General features: G+C 37.7%; 2 protein-coding genes across 2 annotated transcripts in view; both read left to right on the top strand.

Annotated features, from left to right (window-relative positions):
• LOC106091921 (protein Wnt-5) overlaps positions 1 to 16,399 on the top strand; it is a 515,558-nt gene that overhangs the window by 181,234 nt on the left and 317,925 nt on the right. The window lies entirely within an intron of this gene.
• On the top strand, positions 34 to 15,153 carry LOC106089096 (probable salivary secreted peptide). The gene is made up of 2 exons (XM_013254861.2): positions 34 to 612; positions 14,651 to 15,153. Exons 1-2 carry the CDS (start codon positions 433 to 435, stop codon positions 14,825 to 14,827), a joined length of 357 nt encoding a protein of 118 aa, XP_013110315.1. The 5' UTR covers positions 34 to 432; the 3' UTR covers positions 14,828 to 15,153.

Genomic DNA, 16,399 nt, shown 5'->3' with positions numbered 1-16,399 from the left:
AATTATAATCAGAACTTGAATTCAGAAGAGATCTCCAGAGGGAATAGAGTCTTTCATTCAACTAAACTCGAACATGGATTCGTATGAAAATTGAAATTAGTTTTAAAAATGTGCTGCTCCAAAACGGTTTATAAAACAAAATACACAATACAATAGAAATATCATAAAACTAAAAAACAAAAATTTAGAGAAAACAAACAACAACAAAAGCAAAATAAAATTGCTAGAATTAAAAAAAAAAAAAGTGTTCAAAGTTTGAAAAAAAAAAAATAAAATTCAAAACAAGGATATCTAACAAATGCTTGCAGTTTCGGAAAATATAAAAGAAAATTAAATATTTTTCTTTAGTTCAAGCAGATATTGATCTATTCTTAAAAGTTAAAAAAAAAATTCTTCCTAACCTAAAAAACAAAAAGAAAAACTATTGCCAAAATGCCAAATTTGAAATTCACCATTGTCAACTTGGTGGTGTGTTTGCTTGCTACCACCTATGCCGTCTCCAGCACCTGGGGCAATATATCCAACTCAGCACAGTTATTGCATGCCGAACAAGTATTCAATGCTTCATCGCCCGAAAAATATGTGACGCACGAAATCAAATATCCCAAAAATGTAAGAGAAAGCGATTTTGTTTGACAGATTTTGATTGAATCCATATCACACATTGAAGAAATTGCAAAAAAAAAAATAACTCTTTAACAGTTAATTAATTGTATATAAACAGTGTTGCCATAGTGTTTTTATACCCTCCACCATAGGATGGGGGGTATACTAATTTCGTCATTCTGTTTGTAACTACTCGAAATATTCGTCTGAGACCCCATATATTCTTGATCGTGGCGACATTTTATGTTGATCTAGCCATGTCCGGGTGTCTGTCGAAAGCACGCTAACTTCCGAAGGTGTAAAGCTAGCCGCTTGAAATTTTACACAAATGCTTCTTATTAGTATAGGTCGGTTGGGATTGTAAATGGGTCATATCGGTCCACGTTTTGATATAGCTACCATATAAACCGATCTTGGGTCTTGACTTCTTGAGCCTCTAGAGGGCGGAATTCTTATCCGATTGGAATGAAATTTTGCACGACGTGTTTCGTTATGATATCCAACGACCGGGTCAAGTTTGGTTCGAATCGGTCCATAATATAAACCGATCTTGGGTCTTCACTTCTTGAGCCTCTAGAGGGCGTAATTCTTATCCGATTGGAATGAATTTTCGCACGAAGTATTCTGTTATGATATCCAACAACTGTGTCAAGTTTGGTTCAAATCGGTCCATAAGCTGATATAGCTGTCATATAAACCGATCTTGGGTCTTGACTTCTTGAGCCTATAGAGGGCGCAATTCTTATCCGATTGGAATGAAATTTTGCACGACGTGTTTTGTTTTGATATCCAACAACTGTGCCAAGTATGGTTCAAATCGGTCCATAATCTGATATAGCTGTCATATAAACCGATCTTGGGTCTTGACTTCTTGAGCCTATAGAGGGCGCAATTCTTATCCGATTGGAATGAAATTGTGCACGACGTGTTTGGTTATGATATCCGACAAGTGTGCCAAGTATGGTTCAAATCGGTCCATAACCTGATATAGGTGTCATATAAACCGATCTTGGGTCTTGACTTCTTGAGTCTCTAAAGGGCGCTATTCTTATCCGATTGGAACGAATTTTTGCACGAAGTATTTTGTTGTGATATCCAACAACTGTGCCAAGTATGGTTCAAATCGGTTCATAACTTGATATAGCTGTCATATAAACAGATCTGGGGACTTGACTTTTTGAGCTTTTGGAGGGCGCAATTCCTATCCGATTTGGCTGAAATTTTGCATGACGTATTTTATTTTTACTTTCAACTACTGTGTCAAATTAGGTTTACATCGGTTCATAACCTGATATAGCTACCATATAAACCGATCTGGGTCTTGACTTCTTGAGCCTTTAGAGGGCGCAATTCCTATCCGATTTGCCTGAAATTTTGTGCGACGGATCCTCTCTTGACCATCAACATACGTGTTTATTATGGTCTGAATCGGTATATAGCCCGATACAGCTCCCATATAAATCAATCTCTCTATTTTACTTCTTGAGCCTCCAAAGGGCGCAACTCTTATTCGAATTGGCTGACCTTTTACACAGGTCTCCAACATATAATTTAATTGTGGTCCAAATCGGACCCTATCTTGATATCGCTCTAATAGCAGAGCAAATCTTTTCTTTTATCATTTTTTTCATTTATCCTTTGTTTGCCTAAAAAGAGATGGCGGGAAAAGAACTCGACAAATGCGATCCATGGTGAAGGGTACCTATAAGATTCGGCCCGGCAGAACTTAGCACGCTTTAACTAGTTTTAATTTGTTGTCTTTGTCCTGAATCAATGAAAGGTGAGAATAGCGAAAATCTAATACCAAACAAAAATTTTTTATGAATCTTTGAATAATTTTTGGCATGGATGTTGTTGAAGTTGTAATAAAATCAGATAAGATTTTAAAGAATTCTGAATTTCCTATCGTAAAGTCGGTTTGTATGGGTGAGGGTTACGGACCATTCTTACCATAGATGTTGGAGACAAATAACAAATACGTCTTCCAGGTGCTCAAGAAGTTAAATGCCATACTATGCTTGGATGATGGTGGTAATCGTAGAGAACAATGTGCAAAATTTTAGCTCAATCGCTTAGATTTTCCCTTTCTTTAATATATTATTTGTTTTCTAGTCTCCACCTTTCATTCGATATCCATATTATGCCTATTAGTCCACTTTTGTTTTTGAGTGGCGGTAAGGGGGAGGATCCGCCAACATCCGATATCTACAAATTATATAACCTATGTTTACTTCCACAAAAATTTTAAGAAAATCGTTTCAGACATTTTTGATTCTTCGAAACCAACAAACAAACCGAGTCTCATATAGTCATGATGGGTCATATGCCCATTTGGAGTGTTTTTGGGGAGTGGATTGACTCCCTACACTTTGATCTGATTTTGTATGTCAGATTCGTAATCTACTCCCGAATACCTTTCGTTTAAGCCCCATATTGATATGGACGTTCAATTTGTCTGCTTTTAGAAGTTTTGGGGTTCGAGCGACTTCCTATTTGGTATTTGGACTTAATTATTAATACCATATTCGTATTCTGCTCTTCAATACCTTTCATTTGATATCCATGTTGTCCTTATCGGTTCACTTTAGATTTTGGGTTGTGTTCTTAGGATAAAGAGGTAACGCCCCCTTCCGATTTCAACAAGTAATAAAGCCTATTCCTTCGTCCTGACTATATTCGTAACATACTCCCGAATACCTTTCATTTGAGTCACATCACATGCTCGTCCAATAAATCTCTTTTTTGGGATGTTTTGGGTTTGGGGCGGTATTCTTCGACCAGCCACCCAGTCAATCTTTAAGTTTTGCCTTAGATTTTAATAACTAATAATTGACTGGGTGAGTTGTCTATAAATACCGCTGATGTCTATAAATACCGCTGATTGGAATCCCAGAACGCAATTGGTTGCTTTTTATCCGTTGACAAAAATTTTAAACATGCTGAATCAATCAAAAATATTATCTACCATAAAAGTAGTGTAATTGTTGCAGACAAAAAAATCTGTCATTAAACGGACACATGCATTGGGAAAAGTAAAGCTAATAGACAGGGTTGTCGAGCGTGATTAATGGCGTATTTGTATCATAGAGGCGTTTTCGCAAATAAATACGAAACAAATACAACATATCAATGAACGGCCCTTGAAACCATCTCTCCTAAGCCGTCTAACCAAAGACGAAACACACCCCATAGTTGGTTGGTGTGTGTTTTGCGATCTCTGGCTTTCCTTTTCCATTTGCAAACAAAAAATCTCCGATCATTGAGCTCGTCTCGAAAGAGAATCAAACAAAAATATTGTCATTAGTTTATGAAAAGAATTTCCCTTTTGATTTTTATGACCTCCTTTTTTATCTTCCGTTTATATCTTTGCATCTGGCAACACTTTCCTACAGTCGCTGTGAAAACCTTAAAATGTATCAAACCTTATCACTGGATCGGTAACGTTATTCGTTGTACTATCCTCAGTGGGTTTCTTTACTCATGCGGCGGTGAGTTGCTTTTCTACAGTAAAACACACACACACACACACACACACACACATACACAAGTCGTTACTTTGTTTTCGTATTTTTAAATGGGAAAAAATAATCTGACATTCTGAGTAAAACCTTATCGGAGCGCATAATTGAGTTTCGGTGCTGGTTGTGATCTTTTCATTTACACAGCAAACAAACAAATAAACAAAAAATCCCAATCACATTGTTTTGATTTTGTTATTTTATTTATTTATTTATTTATTTTTTACTCAAGGTTGCTTTCTATTTCTCTTACTCATGTTTTTCTATTCGTTGAAATGTTTTCTAAATACTCGGGGGGATTTTTGTTTTCCCCGTGTGTGTATATTATTTGTTTTTTTCTCATCCAACGATAATGAGATGAAAAAAATTATGTATGACTTAAGCTCTGGTTCATACACCCTGAAAAGAAATGTTTTTACGAAGTAAGGATTTAAGTAAACCAAATATAAAAAAATAAGGTTATTTGTTCGGTAGGGCCGAATATTGGAAAGCCACCACCATGGGCTCTGCTAAAAATTAAAAAAAAAAAAAAACAAGTTATAGTCCGATTTGGATCATAATTAAACTAAATGTTGGAGACCATAGTAGAAGTCGATGGGTAAAATTTCAGCCAATTCGAATAAACATTGCGCCCTTAAGGGGCCCAAGAAGTAAAAAAGGGACATCGGTTTATATGGGAGCTGTATCAGGGTATAGACTGATTCAGACCATAATCGACACGTATGTTGAAGTTCATGAGAAAAGTCGTTGTACAAAATGTCTGCCAAATCGGATGAGAATTGCGCCCTCTAGAGGCTCAAGAAGTCAAGATCCTATATCGGTTTATATGGCAGCTATATAAGGTTGTGTACCGATTTGCGCCATACTTAGCACAGTTATTGGAAGTCATTGCAAAACACCTCATGCAAAATTTCAATAAAATCGGTCGAGAATTGCGCCCTCTAGAGGCTCAAGAAGTCAAGACCCAATATAAGTTTATATAGCAGCTATATCAAAATATGGACCGATTTGAACCATACTTAGCACAGTTGTTGGAAGTGATACCAAAATACCACGTGCAAAATTTCAGTCAAATCGGACGAGAATTGCGCCCTCTAGGGGCTGAAGATGTCAAGATCGCATATCGGTTTATATGGAAGCTATATAAGGTTGTGTACCGATTTGCACCATACTTGGCACAGTTATTGGAAGTCATAACAAAACACCTCATGCAAAATTTCAATAAAATCGGACGAGAATTGCGCCCTCTAGAGGCTCAAGAAGTCAAGACCCAATATCGGTTTATATAGCAGCTATATCAAAACATTGACCGATTTGAACCATACTTAGGGCACTTGTTGGAAGTGATACCAAAATACCACGTGCAAAATTTTAGTCAATTCTGACGAGAATTGCGCCCTCTAGAGGTTCAAGAAGTTAAGATCCAAGATCGGTTTATATGACAGCTATATCAAAACATTGACCGATTTGAACCATACTTAGCGCAGTTGTTGGAAGTGATACCAAAATACCACGTGCAAAATTTTAGTCAATTCTGACGAGAATTGCGCGCTCTAGAGGCTCAAGAAGTCAAGATCTCATATCGGTTTATATGGGAGCTATATAAGGTTGTGTACCGATTTGCGCCATACTTGGCACAGTTATTGGAAGTGATACCAAAACACTACGTGCAAAATTTCAGTAAAATCGGAGTAGAATTGCGCCCTCTAGAGGCTCAAGAAGTCAAGACCCAAGATCGGTTTATATGGCAGCTATATCAAAACATGGACCGATTTGAACCATGCTTAGCGCAGATGTTGGAAGTGATACCAACACACCACGTGCAAAATTTCAGTCGAATCGGACGTGCAAAATTTCAGTCGAATCTAGAGGCTCAAGAGGTTAAGATCTAAGATCGGTTTATATGCCAGCTATATCAAAACATATACCGATTTGGCCCATTTACAATCCCAACTGACCTACACCAATAAGAAGTACTTGTGCAAAATTTCCAAAGGCTAGCTTTACTCCTTCGAAAGGTAGCGTTCTTTCGACGGGCAGACGGACTGACGGACGTACGAATGGACGGACAGACGGACGGACATGGCTAGATCAACTTTATGGGGTCTCAAACGCATATTTCGATGTGGAGGGTATAAAAATTAACTCGTTGGATGGGTACATGTGTACTCTACGTAAAAAATTCTGCCAAATCAGAACTCAAATCGGGAGATCGTTGTATATGGGATATATATATGCGAAAAATTTTAGCCTAATCGGATAACTATTGCGGCTTCCAGGGGCTGAAGATCTCAAACCAAGAGATCGGTTTGTATGGAAGCTATATCCATATCTGAACCGATATTGCCCGTTTGCAAAATTTTAAGGAGATATTTTTATTCGTTTGATAAGGAGATATTTTTATTCGTTTGACCCCAATCGTGATTTCGACAGACGGACTGAAGAACTGGCGGATAGACGGACGTGGTTAGATCGATTTAGAATGTCAACACGATTAAAAATATATATATTTTATAGGGTCAATTTTTAATCAATATTTCGAGGTGTTATAAACTGAATGGTAATACAGATGTTTTAGTACAACGCCACTTTTCACGAAAGTATTTACTTCATGCTGCTACCGCCATCTATACATCAGTTCGGCAACTTTTGGGGCCGCCCTTGTATATTTTCGTCCTACTTGTCCTATATGTTAACCGATTTCCTTGAAATTTGACGCGAAGGTGTATTTCGTAGAAATCGATTTAGATTTACATCCGCTTTTCACTTCTCGAGCCTTTGTCTGTGCTTATACCAGTCAATCTTATTAACATTTTGCATACTATTGGGTTGCCCAAAAAGTAATTGCGTATTTTTCATATAGTCGGCGTTGACAAATTTTTTCACAGCTTGCGACTCTGTAATTGCATTCTTTCTTCTGTCAGTTATCAGCTGTTACTTTTAGCTTGCTTTAGAAAAAAAGTGTAAAAAAAGTATATTTGATTCAAGTTCTTTTTAAGTTTTATTAAAAATGCATTTACTTTCTTTTAAAAAATCCGCAATTACTTTTTGGGCAACCCAATATTAATACTAATTGTACTAAAAATCTCTTCGAGTTAGATATATCTCCCATATACAGAGTGCGTCGGAGAAACTTACTTATTTGAAATACTCCCGATCGTCGAATTAGGTGTGGAGGGGATCGAGATGGGCTTATCTGGAGGGGGAAGTCCCAAGTTTGATCCTCTCTCCGGTAAGTTGCCAACATGCTCGTGTCTGGGGAGTAGCGAGCCTTCGCCATCGACAGCTTAATTTCTAACGGTCGATCGCTTGCACCCTCTAGAGGCTTAATAAATATATTCCGTAGATCGGTTTTTATACTATATCACGTTATGGACCGATTCATACCATATTTGGTACATAGGTTTAAAGGTCATAGGGGGTGTTGCAAACGGAATGACTAGATTAGTATACCCCCATGAAGGGTATAACAACCTATTGTTTCAAATTTCAGCCAAATCGGATAATAATTACGCCATCTGGAGGCTCAAGTAGTCATGACCTCAGATGTGACAGCGTATCGGGTTATGGTCCGATTTCAATCATACTCAGCACAGTGGTTGGAATTCATAATAAAACACCTCATGCAAAATGTCAACCAAATCGGACAGGAATTGTGCCCTCTAGTGGCTTACGAAGCCAAGATCCAAAATCGGTTTATATCGCAGCTATATTAAAATATGGACCGATGTAGTCCGTTTACAATCCCAACCGACCTACGCTAATAGGAAGTATTTGTGCCAAATTTCAAGCGGATAGCTTTACTCCTTGGAAAGTTAGCGAGCGTTCGACTGACGAACGGACGGACGGATTGGGCTAGATTTTTCCCCGGTATACTTAAGTTGTAACCAAGCATTATTGGATTTGCTTTTGGATTTTACAGTTATAATAGTTGAAGAGTTCTCTAGCAAATTGCTTCCAAAAATTTACTTTCCGAATGTGTTGACTTTTGCCATTTTTGGCCACGGCCGTGACACTGAGGGCCGCCCTTCTTTAAAAATTCTCTTTCCCTAAAAACTCTCAAATGAAAAGGTGGACCGATGAAGACAACAATGGACTAAATTGGATGATATTTGGGAGTATAAAAGTAAATTTAATTCCTAATTATGGGACAAATTCCAGAGTGACCTCACCACTCTAAAAAATCCTTCGGGAGTTGTGTTACAGGGGCAATCTGCCCACTCGCAAAAGCTGGCAAAGTTACTTAGAGTCTAATCATGGCAATATGGGGCTCAAATAAAAGGTATTTAAGAATAGAAAACGAATCTGATATCCTATTATTGCCCAATTATTAAAGGGGCCGCCGCCTTCTTTAATTTGGGGCTCAAATATAAGTTGTTTTAGAGTTGAGTAAGGGATTCATATCCACTTTGGTACCAAATGTTTGGGAAATCTGACATATTTATCGACCATGGTGATATGGGGCTCAAACGAAAGGTGTTTGGGAGTAGAATACAAATTTGGCGAAATATCTGATGGGGCCGCCGCAACCCCAATGGAATCGACTTCCAGCTTAAGTCTATTGCAAGTGTATGCATATATTGGGTTGCCCAAAAAGTAATTGTGGATTTTTCATATAGTCGGCGTTGACAAATTTTTTCACAGCTTGTGACTCTGTAATTGCATTCTTTCTTCTGTCAGTTATCAGCTGTTACTTTTAGCTTGCTTGAGAAAAAAAAGTGTAAAAAAAGTATATTTGATTTCTTTTAAAAAATCCGCAATTACTTTTTTGGCAACCCAATAGTTGTCCAATCAGTCCCTGACCACAAACGAGAAAGACATTTAAATTCAACGATGACTTTGCGGAATGCCAAATGTATTCTGCCAGTTTTTTTTACGTAACCAACACGCAGGGGAACCCTGCGTTAGCAATTAGGAAAGTTAAGGGTTAGAGGGGGAAAGAGGGAGTAGTGTTTATTGATTTTTCGTCTTGAATTTCTGAACGTCAAAGTCGGTGGGAAAGACATTAGCCGGAAGTCGATTCCACATAGGAATGGTTCTGGCGAAAAATGAATTTTACGGTTAATGCATGGTTCGGTCGACTGGCATGAGTTTCTCGCAAGACTTGTATTCCCGGTGAATAAGAAGACGAATATCCCTGGAACACATGCCATGAAAATAACGATAGAGCAATACAACGCCACCCACATTGCGACGATGCTCAAGAGAAGCAATTGAATTGGACACTCCACTGTCCCCAATCAACACCATCGCTCTCCGTTGAAACCAGTCAAGTAGCTCCAAGGATGATTTTGAAACTCCCGCCCATGTATGAGAGTTAAATTCCATTCTCGGCCTGATGTAGGTAGTATAGATATTGAGAAGATCAGAAGAGGTGAAATATTTCCCGCACCGTCTCATCCATAATGCGCCCGCCTCCTGTCCACAATTTCTTCTGTGTGAATATGAATGACACAGACTACTGTCATCGGCAAATGAGAAGAGTGGATTCGAAGTAGGATGAGCCTCAACCCATAAGAGTGCCCAACACTTGATACGGGTATGAATCAGATTGGACCATATTTGAATGTAGGTCCGATTTGGCTGAAATTTTGCACGAGGGGCTTTGTAATGATTTCCGACAACTGAGCTAAGTATGGTTGAAATCGGTCTATGACCTGATCAAGCTGTCATATTAACCGATCTGGGGTCTTGACTTCGTTAGCCTCTAGAGGGCGTAATTCCTATCCGATGTGGATGAAATTTTGCACGACGTGTATCGCTATGACTTCAAATAGCTGTGCTAAGTATGGATCAAATAGGTCCATAACCTGATATAGCTGCCATATAAACCGATCTTGGATATTGGCTTCTTCAGTCACTAGAGGGCGCAATTCTTATCCGATTTGGCATGACTTGTTATGTCATGCCTTCCAATAACTGTGCCAAATATGGTTCAAATCGGCCCATAACCTAATATAGGTTAGATTAGTTTAGGTTTAAGTGGCAGTCTGCCATCAGACTCACTTAGACGTTCTTGTCCATTGTGATACCACAAAAACAAAAGAAGGAAAATGCCTTCTAGTTCCTACCGTTGAACCATCCAGATCTTGCGAATGTTCACATCCGCTAAATCGGACAGGTTCTAAAAGAAATGAGAACCTAAAGTGTGGAATCCTCTTTGTGACCATCTATCATTCGTTGCCCTTCGGGCCTGGTCCTGAAAACTTAGCTTACATGTCGCTAGAGGTATACCCAAAGATTCTAGGGTCCCTGGAGTGTGTAAGGTAGTTTCTAGTCTCGCAAGCTCGTCCGCTTTAGAATTCCCTGGGATATCTCTGTGGTCCGGCACCCAGAACAGGTGAATTTTGAACTGTTCAGCCATCTCGTTGAGAGATCTGCCACAGTCGAGGGCGGTTTTTGTGTTCAGAAATACGTTCTCCTGGGATTTAATGGCTGCCTGTCTGTCTGAGAAGATATTTATGCCAATCGTCGTAATGACATTATTTCTTAGCCATTCCACCACTTTCTTAATTGTAAGGATCTCTGCTTGATACACTCTGCAGTGCTCGGGTAACCTCTTCGATATGACCAGTGCTCGATCTTTAGAGTACACCCTAAAGCCCACATGGTCGTTTAGATTGGCACCATCCGTACAGAAGTCTATGTAGCTTCTGTTACCGGGGATATCGTGGTTCCAATCGGTTCTATCAGCAATAGTGGTACAGTAATTTTTACCAAAAAGCGGCTCAGGTGGGGTGTAATCCACACTGCTTGGAACATCGGATAGTGTATCAAGCCGTCCATAGCCAAGTCCATGGCCGTGAGCTTAAGAGAAAGCTCTCTTAAGCTCACGGCAGTGGTCGCTGCAATTTGGCATAAGATGTAGCATTAAATTCAGATGGTGTCGTCCTCAGTGCATCTGTGATGCGCAAACAAACTAGCCTTTAGAACCGGTTAAGTATTGAGCTGTCGGCGAACTTTTGAAGCGCCGTCCACCAGACCGCAACACCATATAGCAGCCTTTGGAACCGGTTAAGTATTGATCTGTAGGTGGATTTTTAAAGCGCCATCCACCAGACCGCAACTCCATATAGCAGCCTTTGGAACCGGTTAAGTATTGAGCAGTAGGTGGATTTTTGTAGCGCCGTCCACCAGACCACAACACCCTATGGCATTATAGGTCTGACAACTGCAGTATATACGCAATGCATGAGACGCAGTCTATGCCCACAACTTTTGGTAATGGCTCTCTTGCAGGTCTATAGGGCAAGAGTGGCCTTTGTGGTCCTTTCCAAAATGTTGGATTTGAAGTTCAATTTCCTGTCCAGCAAAACACCCAGGTTTTTTGAGCTTTCTGTAAATGGAACATTCTTTCCACCCACATAGACAGGTTCCACTGTAGGCAACTTGTATCTCCTGCTAAAGTAAACTATTGCTCTCTTGCAAGGATTTATACCCAGACCGCTTTCGGTAGCTCACTTTGCTGTTGCACGTAGAGCTTCCTGAGTTCTATCTCTTAGAGTGCTGGGAAACTTTTCCCTAACCGCAATTGCTATATCATCACCATACTTGACCACTCTTGCGCATTTTTCTTCCAGAGATAATAATATATTGTTAATGGTTATATTCCAAAGTAGAAGAGACAGTACACCTCCTTAAGGTGTTCCTCTACCATAGATCCCAAGCCTGCCGTATTGCATCTTTTAGTGAGTAATTTATTATAAACTTTCCTATGGTAGAGTTGGTGCCTAGAAACTCCAACTCCTTCATGATACCTTATTGAAGGCACCTTCAATGTCAAGAAATGCTACCATTGTATATTCCTTGGCAGCGAGAGTGGGCTGTTTTAGTGGGCTTGCCCTTACCATATGCAAGCTGCTGCCGCGGCAGGCAATCTCCTGGGATTTTTGCCCTATGATATGTTTCTATCAATCTCTCACGAGTCTTCAGCATAAAGGATGACAGACTAATAAGACGAAAATCTTTCGCCTTCCTGTGATAGGATTTTCCTGCTTTTGGAATGAAGATAACCGTCGTGTCCCTTCATTCTAAAGGTGTTTATGACATTCTGATACAAGCAGAGTATATCTCCCTAAGCCAGGGAATCAGTCTATCAGACACAGCTTGTGATTCAACCAGTGATACATTCAACCTGATATAGCAACCATATAAACCGATCTGGGATCTTGACTTCTTGAGCCTCTAGAGGGCGCAATTATTATTCGATTTGGCTGAAATGGTATACAACGTCTTCTCCCATGACCTTCAACATGTGTGTCAAATATGGTCTGAATTGGTCTATAGCTCCTCTATAAAACGATCTTTCGATTTTACTGCTTAAGCCCCTAAAGGGCAAAATTCTTCCATTTGGCTGAAAGTAAACACAATGACTTCCACTATGGTCACCAACATTCAGTTCTATTGTGGTCCGAATTGGACCATAACTTGATATAACTCCAATAGCATAGCAATTATTTTCTTTTATCCTTTTATCTGGAAGCCACCGTAGCGCAAAGCTAAGCATGTCCGCCTATGACGCTGAACGCCGGGGTTCGAATCCTGGTGAGACCATCAGAAAAAGTTTCAGTGGTGGTTTTCCCCTCCTAATGCTGGCAACATTTGTGAGGTACTATGCCATGTAAAACTTCTCTCCAAAGAGGTGTCGCACTGCGGCACGCCGTTCGGACTCGATTATAAAAAGGAGGCCCCTTATCATTGAGCTTAAACTTGAATCGGACTGCACTCATTGATATGTGAGAAGTTTGCCTCTGTTCCTTAATGGAATATTCATGGGCAAAATTTTTATATGCAAATTTGCATTTGCATCCTTTGTTTGTCTAAAAAAGGGATAACGGGAAAAGAACTCGCCAAATGCGATCCATGGTGGAGGGTATATAAGATTGGGTCCGACCGAACTAAGCAAGCTTTTATTTGTTACCATTCATGTTATCCAAAAGGTCTTTGGCAAAATTATGCCAAAAATCTTCTTCATCATTTTTCCAAGTTTTGCTGGAACGTATTTTTTTTTCTCAGTGTACTTATAGTACAACCATAGTACAATGTGACAGAAATTAGTCATAATTTGTTTATTGCATAAATGCAAGTGTGCGTATTAGTGATGGCATACATAAGCTTTTTGTGTCTGTATGTTTTGCGGGTCTTTGTCATAATGTATGTGTGGGTACTTTTTTGCAAAAATTGCGTTTTCCTGTTACCGGAAATCTTTGAGAGCGTGATTTTTTTTTTTTCGCCAAACGTTTTATATTTTGTTTCGTCCACACAAAAAACCGAAATATATGCGGCTACTTGACATTATAAAAAAAATGTACTCCATAAGCATATGTGAGCAAATCCGTTTGCCCATGTGTGTGCGAGTGTGTGTTCATATAAATTTATATGGGGTTCGATGGCGATAAGACGATGTTGTTTTTTTTTTTTTTGTCATGGTAGCCCGCCATTGTAGACGACACATGCGTCTTATGTTTGGTTGTTGGGGCATATTTTTCTTTTTCATTTTGAATATTTTTTGCATAACAAAAAATAAAATGAATGTTGAATGAAATTAAAAATATTTACAATGGAAGACGAAAAAAAAAAAATATGTGGTTTCATAGAAAATATGTGACCAGAACGCAAAATAAACATTTTGCGATGTTTTGGAAAGCTAGGGTTTAGTGTGAAGGTCTTTTTGTCAACTGCTCGCAGTAATCGTAGTACTATTGGCCTTCAATGTTGTAGCGTATCTAATGATGAAATCAATTACCAGAATTTCGGCAGCAAAATTAGAAATTATGCTTCCTATTGGAATCAAGGACACAAAAAACTGGAAAAACAATTCAAAAAACTAAGGCCAAAACGCCATTTAAATCTCTCATCTAGGTTTGAAAAAATGGCAGCTTTCTTTGGGATGCAGTGGAGCTTTTCGCTAATAGAGGGAGCTATGCTTCATAATTTCTCTTAGGATGAGTGAGATAGACACGGATTCATTTTGTAAGCAATGGATACTTAAGTACCGCTGACACGGATATCTATACATGATAGGATCTTCAGGATACGCATTCTCTATAAGGGACACTGGGATTCCTATACTATGTGTGCGGACCATAAAGCCATAACCTGTTATAGCTCTCATGCTTAGCGATCTTTTGTTGTGAATTTAAAGCACCTGGCGGAACTCTCAGCAGAATTTTAGGATATTTTGTTATAACTTTCAACCAAATATGGGAAACCATGAAGACAACTTACTTCAATAAAGATTCTGCCCGGTCTAACATATTATATTATTATTTCAGTGTATTAAATGCTTAAACATATTAAACACAGATCAATAATTTACTAATTATAATATGAATCGAATTAAATTAGCAACACAATTAAATTGTATTTTAAGTGATTCTTTAATGTGTGATATGAGTTTGCAAAACCATCCGCAGCAATGACAACAAAACGCAATGCAACGCAACAGTTTCTCTGTATATGGAAAATATTTAATTAATTATTTGTTATTTTGTTTCTCCCCGCCGCACTTTGTTAACACACATCAGGGCATTGGCAACGGTCGCATTATCACCGGCATTCGAGCATTCGATCAGGTCACCAATGGTACGGGTGGACATGCCACAATCTATTCGGGAGGACCCGGCTTCAATTTTGTGAATATTAAACTGCAATCACAATATAATTATGGCTTAATATTTCGTGTAGAGATTTATGGCAAATAAAACCAAAATAAACAAAGATAAATAACAACATCAACTATTTATATATAATTACAAATAAATATAATAACAATAACAACAATAGTAGAAGAAAAACAAAAAACAAACAATAGCAGCACCCACAACACAACTACTAGTAATAATAAAGGCAACAATAATTTTATTTTTATTATTTTTGTATTAATTAAAAGTGCACTCCACCGCTCACACAAACACACACATTCACGTTCTCTATCAAACCCACTTAAAACACACAAAAAAAAAAAACATTTACAAACACTCACACTCAAACAAAAACATTTGTTTATACAATAAATAAAAAAAGACTACACTTTGTTTTATTTTTAAACAGCTTTTGTAAAGCATTACAAACAAAAATAAATTAAATAACTAAAGTATTTACGTTCAGGGAGTGGAAGGGGTGAGGAAAAGAGAGGAGGAGCGGTGTTACAAATCAGTTTGCTGGGTAGAGTAATTAAAATATAATTGGATGAATGTCACACACACCCATACACAGGCATCCACACATAACAGCAGTGTATGTAGCAATTGTGATTTAAAGCATATTTTAGGGGGCAATATTTAAATGGGTGGTAATAACATGGGGTCTGAGGAAAGGAGGAAAATATAGATTAACTAAAACAAGCTGTTATAAGATAAAATATAATATAAAATAAAATAAAATAAAATAAAATAAAATAAAATAAAATAAAATAAAATAAAATTAAATTAAATAAAATAAAATAAAATAAAATAAAATAAAATAAAATAAAATAAAATAAAATAAAATAAAATAAAATAAAATAAAATAAAATAAAATAAAATAAAATAAAATAAAATAAAATAAAATAAAATAAAATAAAATAAAATAAAATAAAATAAAATAAAATAAAATAAAATAAAATAAAATAAAATAAAATAAAATAAAATAAAATAAAATAAAATAAAATAAAATAAAATAAAATAAAATAAAATAAAATAAAATAAAATAAAATAAAATAAAATAAAATAAAATAAAATAAAATAAAATATAATATAATATAATAAAATAAAATAAAATAAAATAAAATAAAATAAAATAAAATAAAATAAAATAAAACAAAAACCAATAATAAAATAAAAGAAATAATTAATTGTTTTCCATGTCACTTCCATAAGTTGGTTCATGTTTGGTATAGTGGCCCCACCTAAGTGCCAGTGTCTGTTAGACGAGGAAGCCGGGCAATGAGAAAGGAAATGCTCCAACGTCTCATCATCTTCCCTCATACCCTACACATGCTACCACTTGCCGCACCGATTTTACATAAGTGAGCTCGTAATCCTATGGGTCCCCTCATGATAGCCATAGCTATACTGACCTCCTTCTTACTTCTTTTCAGTAAAAGCCTCGTCTTTTCACGACCTGGATCCCCCCAAAGGATTATTGCCGTCCTATCAATCGTTTCGCTGTTCCACAGTGTTGCATGCGTATTCGTCAACCACGCCCTTAAATCGGACTGCGTCGACCCGAAAAGCTTCGGGTTAACCAAGTTTATTAGCTTCAGTCCTCTGGCCTTCACCGCCAAATCATCTGCC

Source organism: Stomoxys calcitrans, chromosome 5 (genome assembly GCF_963082655.1).
Source record: "Stomoxys calcitrans chromosome 5, idStoCalc2.1, whole genome shotgun sequence".
NCBI lineage: Eukaryota > Metazoa > Arthropoda > Insecta > Diptera > Muscidae > Stomoxys > Stomoxys calcitrans.
This window is presented reverse-complemented; position numbering and strand designations above follow the sequence as displayed.

Excerpts from the sequence above, each read along its gene's own strand:
- LOC106089096 (XM_013254861.2), top strand. The coding sequence starts at position 433 with ATGCCAAATTTGAAATTCACCATTGTCAACTTGGTGGTGTGTTTGCTT. Across the intron at positions 613-14,650 it reads AAATCAAATATCCCAAAAAT|GGCATTGGCAACGGTCGCAT; the intron begins GTAAGAGAAAGC and ends AACACACATCAG.